At 39.3% G+C, this 8,344-nt stretch overlaps 1 protein-coding gene across 1 annotated transcript in view; it reads left to right on the forward strand.

The window, feature by feature from the left end:
- Window positions 1-8,344, forward strand: part of FAM13B (family with sequence similarity 13 member B) — a 66,843-nt gene that overhangs the window by 38,879 nt on the left and 19,620 nt on the right. The window contains exons 7-9 of the mRNA XM_045285032.1: window positions 3,789-3,853; window positions 6,026-6,074; window positions 6,447-6,594. Coding sequence (XP_045140967.1) covers window positions 3,789-3,853; window positions 6,026-6,074; window positions 6,447-6,594 — 262 coding nt within the window. The remainder of the gene's footprint in view (window positions 1-3,788; window positions 3,854-6,025; window positions 6,075-6,446; window positions 6,595-8,344) is intronic.

The raw sequence follows: 8,344 nt of genomic DNA on the forward strand, positions 1-8,344 counted from the left end.
GAGTGGGTCTTATTCAGGGTGAGTCAGACTAATAGTCTAGCCACTACAGATGGCCAATGTTAAGGAGAATAACCTCTGACCTACTTTTGCCGACAGTCACTCTTAAGCAGCTAAGTTTGGTACATATTTTGGGGAGACAACTTAAGAGAATTCCTTCTGTTCCCCACAGCCAGTGATGGTGGCTTTGAGATAATTTTATTGGGGGCTCTTATAGCTCTTGTTACAATCTATACATCAATTGTATTAGACATATCTGTACATATATTGCCATAATTCTTTTGTAGACATTTACTTTCTTTTGAACCCTTGGGATCAGCTCCTCTTCCCCCACCCCCATCCCACCCAACCCGACCCCGTGGCCCCTTGATAGATTATAGATTGTTGTTATTTTCATTTTTCACACCGATCGCTGTGTCCCTTCCTCTCTGGTTTCTGTTGTTCTTCCCCCTGGAGAGGTGTGTGTGGTTATGGGCCATTCATTGTAATCAGTACTGCCTTCCTTCCTTCCTTCCTCTCCACCCCTTCCCCCTACCCTTTGGTATCGCTATCCCCAATCCTGTTCCTGGATTCTGTGTGTTGCAAGCTTTATCTCTTGCCTGTACCTATGTGCATGCTCCAGTTCAGTCCAGAGTGGGAAGCAGCACTGGGGTCATGATAGTGGGGGTGGGGGTGGCGAGAGTCGGGGTGAGGAAGCCTCAAGGAATCAGAGTCATATTGAGTGATCCATCGGTGCTCTACTGCACCCTGATTGACTTATCCCTTCCCTACGACCCCTCTGTGGGGGAGATGTTCCATTTTCTACAGATGGGCTTTGGGTCTCCACTTTGACCCCCCTCATTCTCACCAAGGTGTTGTTTGTTTGTTTGTTGCTTATTATGAATCTTCTGGTGCCTGTTACCTGGTCCTGATTATACCTCATGATTGCACCAGCTGGTGTGCTTCCTCATGTGGGCTTGTTGCTTCACTGATGGATAGCTACTTGTGTAACTTCAAGCCTTTAAGATCCCATACATTATATCATTTAATAACCGCGCACCATCCATGGTCTTCACCACATTTACTTATGCACCCATTTTGTCTTCAGAGATCGTGTGTGGAGATGGTGGTGGAGGCAGGACTGGTGGTGAGCGTCACAAAATGCCATTTTGTTAGAACAAAATCTTCTTGTATTCAGGGAGGGTATGAGCTGAGGCCCAAGGCCCATCTGCAGCCTCAGTGTATTGCCTGATAAATATATGTACATAGGTCAATACCTCTATTTTTATGGATTAATGTATTTACATAAGCACACACCTTTGTTAATATCTCTAGCTGTAGCTTTATTTCCTAGAGCTTTCCTCTTGTTTCCTTTTGCCTCCTCCTGCCCACCATCACGTTCCTCCTTCTTCCATCTCTTAGTACTTCCTCTCAGCTAGAGTGGTGTTGCCCTTATACCCACAGGATCTCTACAACCTCCTAGATGTTGGTTTTAATTTCCTAGTTGTTCCCGTGTCTATAGCATTGTTTGCTCACCATACCCTTTCTCCTGCCACTTTCTCCCCCCAAGACCCTTTGGGTCCTTTGGCCCTGTTGCTTTGTCCCCGAGCTTGCTTCCCATTTTTGTCTTAGATAAGTAGGCAAACCAATGTCCTACTGCAAACAATAAGAAAACAAAAGGTTGAAAAAAGGAAAAGAGAAAAAAACCCCAACATAGTTCCAGGTCTGTCCGCTATCCTTTATGAATCTCCTCCCCAGTCCTGGGGGAGTTTTGGGGGGTGCGCATCCTAGCACAGTCTATTTGGGGGTGCTCTTTAGGGGCTTTGTTGATTGGCTTTGCTCCAATTGCTGATCTGTTATGCTCCTTTCTTGGTATGTCCCACTGCCGGGGATTCAGGCCACATTATCTCCCTGCCGAGTGTCCCCATTATTTTCCACTATCACAGTGTGCTCCAGTTAGGAGACAACGTGTCTTGAGTTGTTGGCGGTCCTACAGCCCTCTCTGTGCCTTAGCTGCTCCGTGGAGGGACATCATCCTCCGGGCTTGGTGTGCCAATATGGAGTCTAGGCCCACTGTCCCTTTCTCTTTGTCCTTCTTGGTTTGCTTCCTTGTGGGCATAGTAAGTCGGCTCCTTTCCTCCACCTGAAGGTTTGGTGCTGTTCTCTATGGCTCATACTTCTAGGGCAGGGGTCAGATTGGCTCTGGTTGGGGTCTGCCCTGTAGCCCATCTTTTCATGCAATCCTCTATGTGGTTACATTGCCCTACCGGTTTGGTGTATCATGGTGGGGTCTGTGTGCACACTTACAATTCTGTGGAGACACAACCAATACTCTCCCCCTGGGTGTGTTAGGACCCTGTTCCCCCCATGCCATCATCTCAATTTCTCCCCCACCTTTTCTCCCTCCTCCTTCCCCACTTTCTCCTTCTTTATGTTGGATTCACATGTACCTCCTTGGGTTTGGTCTGACCTCCACCCAAATGCCTGTGTGTCCGCCCATATTGTGAGATAAGTGTCTTTTTTTCTATACCTACTGTGCTGATTATACTTACTTTAAGGGACTCATGTTATACTTGTCCTTTTGTGTTTGGCTGACTCTTGCTTAGCATAATTTCCTCCAACTGATCGGCTGTTCTTTTTTGTGCTGCATAGTACTCCACTGTGTGTATGTGCCAGAGTTTACTAATTCACTTGAGCTATCAATGGAAATTTAGGTTGTTTCCAACTCTTTGCAATTATGAATTGCACTGCAATAAGCATTGGGGTACAGAGGACTGGTTGTGTTTTATTTCCTACTTCTTCTGGGTATATGCCCATTAGAGGGATAGCTGGGTCATAAGGTAGATCGGTTTCCATTTTCTTTAAATATTGCCAGATTGCTTTCCACAGTGTCTATACATATCTGCATGACCACCAGCAGTGGAAGAGAGTTCCTATTCCGCCACACCTTCTCCAACATTTGTTGCTCTCTGATTTTCTGATTTGGGCTAACCCCAAGGGTGTTAGATGGTATCTCATGGTTGTTTTAATTTGCATTTCTCTTATGGCTAATGATTGGGAGTACTTTCTCATGTGTTTATTGGCCATACAGGTCTCCTCCCTAGTGAAATTTCTTTTCAGTTCTTTTGCTAAGTGGCAGTTTTGTAAGAATATAAGACTGTTAGAAGAATTGAGCTTCTTGTTGAATTTCAGAGCTGTTCATAAAAATACAAAGGTTTTGTTATTTTGTTATAATGCAAAGAGCATTTGTATTAGACTTGCTAGGTTTTTATTTAGTGGAGAGCCCCAAGTGGATGATACCACAAAGTCCAGTGGAAAATGAGGGAGTGGCCTCTTGTGTTTCTGAGTGGCATACCCCCTTATCCTCCCATTATGAAAGATAGTTCCTATTTCAAATATACCTAATAAGTACACCTTTTAAAGGTATATTTGAAATAGGTATAATGAAAATCTGACTATTACCTGCTGGCAGGTCACCAACCTGTTTGTGGCTGAGGGTTAAAATAGAAGCAGTGTTGATGAGTGGAGTAAGAAGACATTTTGAGGAGGAATGAATTTTAAAGAAGACTAAATATAATAGTTGTAGTGTCTGTTACATTATATAGATAAATGCAAGTTGCCTGACTCAGGTTTTGAGGGTGGATAAATTACTCTCTATTAAAAGAGATTCCAATATCTTCAAACTAAATGATAGTTAGAGAGGGGCTTTGGCCAACCTGCAATCTAATACTCCTACTTTAGATTGGAAACTTACTCGCATATGTCATTGTAGGCCGCTCCATTGATGCAATGATGGTGTTCTTTTTTGTCAGTCTGTAGGTATATTGTTAGAGCCATGCAGTGACCGTGGTGATAGTGAAGACGGCTGTTTTGAGAGGTAAGCATTTTCTCTATTGTTTTTGTTAATTAACAATTAGTTTGAGAAATTGTAACCACTCAGAAACTTTGTAGTGAAACTATTAAGTGAATCCATTATAGCTTGCAATTTAGATAATCTCAGAATCAAGGGTCTTGTTAATCTTAGGCATAGAGACTAGAAAATACTCAGAAAGGATGTAGGTTCAGACAAAAACACTAATAATAACTTGGGAAATTGATCAGAGAAAAGAGCAATCTTTTTGGAGATAGCCTCAAACTTACTGATGATTTATACAAAAGTTAGGACTTTATTGATATTCTGAATGTGTTTCAATGAGAAATTGCTGTGTCCCAGTACTGTATTATGCGTTTTGATACAGGCTTTTATTTCTGGTTAGTTGTAATGGGAAAAGGGATACATGAACCATTGAGTATTTTAACTGGGCATCATATGCAGGGTCTCAATACTTACCTGTTCTTTGAATAGAATTTTTCTAGTATAATAGTTTTTATTTAAATTCAGAGTAGGATTTGGGTGCGTTACCCTTTGTATCATTCTTTAAGACTCTGTTAAGAAATACAGCTTTCTTAGAAACAATTATTTGATAGTGTGAAAACACACCAGTAATAAAGTTGCAAGCTAAACTGTAAATAGTTGAGACATCACAGATAGCATTACTGAATTGTGATGATGATATCCTATTGGCGAGGGTAAACTTTGCAGTTAATGCCACTGTTTTCCTTAATTGTTAGTAGGAAACCTATTCCCTGAAGGTAAGTAAATTCTTTGGAGCCATGTCTCTGGAGCTTCCCCATACTCTGAAGGTCCACAGATTTTCTGCTTACAGCAGTCCCTTGTGCTTCCTTTCAGGAGGTAGGAATGATCCTCTTCCAGCCCAGGGAGTATTGGAGCTATGGGCTGAAGATATAAGATTAACAACATTAACAGGCATCCCCAGAATGATGACATCTGGATTTGGTAGAACAATAAGGATCCATTTAGTGAGGACTCAATCTGTTTCCTCTTCAACTTGTATATCGGTTAGCAAACTTGTTTTTGGATCCACAAAGCATACTGATTAAATAGTTTGCATTTTGCATGCTTAACTTATGTGTCTCAAATTTAAGTGACTAGGTCTTTTTGTCTACTAGGATATAGAATTTAGTTCATTTCATCATTTTGTTCTCACTCTAAGCCAAAAAATGCCTTTGAGCTTATCAGGGAAATTTTTTCATTTCTTATGCTCAGCAAGAAGAAAGTAGTTGAATATATGAGGAGATGACTTGCCAAATATAACTCTCTTTTGAATTCACACTCTGTTCTGTCAGATAGAAGAGGAACCTACACTTATCACTCTAAGTTGCCACATTGTCTTAGTGGTTACACATTGAGCTGCTAATTTCGAGGTTATCAGTTTGAAACCACCAGCTACTCGATGAGAGAAAGAATGAGGCTTTCTACTCCCATAAAGAGTTACAGTCTTGGAAACCCACAGGGACAGTTTTATCCATAGGGTTCCTGTTGATTTAATGTCAATGAGTTTGAGTTTAAGTTTTTTGAGGAATATTGATGACCTACTGTTGATACAAGATGCTTTTGTGATCAATAAGATAGGAACATTTATGACATTTTGCTATAATACTGTTTTAAATAGGGATTAGTTTTGTGGGAAAGTAAAAGGTGAATTGAAATCTTTTAAAATTTCCTTTTACGTGTCACTGTTTGAAAGAGACATTTAGAGCTAACCTCTGATTGTGATAGAACACAGTCAGATTTATCTTAAAGGACCTCACTCTTTAAAAGATAAAAGAATGCCCTAGAATGAGGTGGAGAGTAAAGCTGTTGGGTTAAAATTAATCTTTATTTTTACAAAATATCTTATATTTATGCACTCATTCTTTTTGGTTTCTATTATGACTTTTTCCTTTTAAAAACTTTGTCTTGGGGGCGTGGTGGTGAGAGCAAACATTACTTAATTTTTCCAAACCTGATGGTTCTGTGGATCTTTTCAGTATTGTGTAATTTTCAGATATAGGGCTCCAAAGAATGAGCATATGTCCAATTTTCATTTTCTTGTCTCACATTGTAAATTCTGAGCACATTAGAGAAGAGAGGAATCTAGGTAAGAAATCTGTGATGCTAATAACCATCTTATTCTTAAAACACTAATAACTTTGCTTATATTTTTAGGAAAGAATATTTGTCATTTGACAGTGGTACATTATCACACTTGATTCTGGTAAGAATTACTATCTTAAAATGTTGATGATATTAAAAATATGAATATGGGTTGAATTGGCTTAAGAGATTAAAATACAACTACTCTTACTAAATGTTTCACACTTAAGCAGCAACCTCAGTATGCCATATCATACTTGGTTATGGAAATACTTTTCTTAATTTGGAATATAAACTTTGTCAATTTCCAGTAAAACTTATTTTAAAATTGCATATTTGTATTTGAAAATAGTTTACATGGTAAAAGTGTACCATTTGGCTTTATAGGCATCATAAGTTAGTGAGGACTCACATGTATATGTGCTACTTGTCGTTTAATCTGAGTGTAAAAAGCTTTGTGGTTGTGAAATGTATTCTTTATTTTAAAATACAGGAGTCTAGTAGCAAGATTTGTGATTTGAATGCCAACACTGAATCAGAAGTGCCAGGAGGTCAAAGTGTTGGTGTTCAAGGGGAAGCAGCATGTGTCCAAATTCCACATTTAGATCTGAAGAATGTTTCTGATGGTGATAAATGGGAAGGTAATTTTACCCACACACATTTTTCCTGATAAGCTATTTGTAACAGAAGTTCTCCAAAACAATGAAATTACTGGCCTCTTCTGGACACCTTTACTCATCTTGGTCTCTGTTCTTCCTTTCATACTAAGTTGAGAGAATAGTATTTGCTTATACATTCACTCCTCACAGACATGGTTGGGATCTAAATACAGGTCATTATGTGAAAATGGCATTATATGCAAATGAGAATGATCACATCAGTTCACAAAATAGGATTACTATATCAGTACATAACTGCCAAACCAGTGAGAATCATTACCTAGCCAAATTGATACACAACCACAACCATCGCAGCGAGAGGGACTTTTGCTTCACACCTGAGCGTTCATTACTGCCAGGCATACACCATGAATAAAATGTGCAAGATGGTTGGATAGATTTTTTACTTTGGTTGTAATGCAAAATCTCTGATAATGAGATAGTCAAGAAATGAGGAGCAGATATATTCAAAATATATTGAGACAATTCTCTTGTCTGAACTAAAGGTTTCTACTTGAACACTGAATTTGAAAGTGGATATTAGAACTGATTAAAAATAAAATCAGCCTGAGAGGCTTTTGTTAATTGTGAAGCCACATGCTAAAGACATCTCCCGGTCTGTCTTCAGAGGCTGCACCTCACCGTTTTAAATAGGGCTTGAAATACGGCAAACCTATAAGCAAATACCGAACTCCAGTGAGTTGTTTATGTATTCTGCAATATTTAGAGGGGGAAGTATACAGACAATTACAATTTACTATTAAATCCATGGGGAAAAATAGGTGGTCAATGGAATGGATAAATACTTACATAAAACAAACCCAACAAGCGTTAATCTAGAATCATGATACGCATACCAATACTCTCTGTAAACTTCTTTAAACTCTGCTGTATAGTTTATATTTTTTTAATAAAATTTCAAATGAAATGTTGGTGGAGGAAACACAAGCAGTAAATTAGAACCCAGTAGTCCTGCCTCACTCACTCAGATACGCATTTGCTCACTTGGATGAAAGTACACGGGCAAGTCTCCTCTTGCCTGTTTTCTGATACGTATGATGGCAATAACAGAAATAATTGGGATGCCTTGGGTTCCTTTTATCACCTTAAGCTTACTCATCTGATCATAGTTTTCTTTTTAAGTTATAGTCAATTTTCTAAAAGCCCCCAACCAAGTCTCTGTTTATGCCAATCTATTTCTGTCCGCTCAGTGTCTAACACCCTCAACCCCCCGCCCCTTTTTTTGGTCTCAGTGTTTTGCATTCCCAATGCCATATTATGTGTTTTAACTCAGACTAAATCTGGGAGTTGTCTTTGCTTTGTTCTGGGTTACTTAAGACATTTGGAATTCATGAAGATGCTCCCCAGATTTAGGGGTTAAGTTAATGATCGTGGTGAAGATCAAATGTCCTTTTTAGTTATTTATCCCAAAAAACTTCTGGTCAACAGCACATTCCCAAAGCCTTAGTAGGAAAATAACTTTTGAAGATGAGCCTGGGATTCTCATGTGTCTTCCTTTTAGAGGATGCAGATAGTAAACAGCCTTACATAATCTTTAGTCTGGAAGTTCTAATGTTAAAGTTCAAGCTTAGAAGAGCAATTATTTTCCATTTTCAGAAGGTAATTGGACATTCTCTTTGTAACTTTAAACTTTCTAGAGGCTTGAGGCACACCTCCATCCCCTACCTACACACAGCACATGCACATAGGTGAACCTGACCAGAGGACTTTT

The sequence above is a fragment of the Echinops telfairi genome, unplaced genomic scaffold, assembly GCF_000313985.2.
Source record: "Echinops telfairi isolate 266 unplaced genomic scaffold, ASM31398v2 ScPeMD7_7469;HRSCAF=8507_1, whole genome shotgun sequence".
NCBI lineage: Eukaryota > Metazoa > Chordata > Mammalia > Afrosoricida > Tenrecidae > Echinops > Echinops telfairi.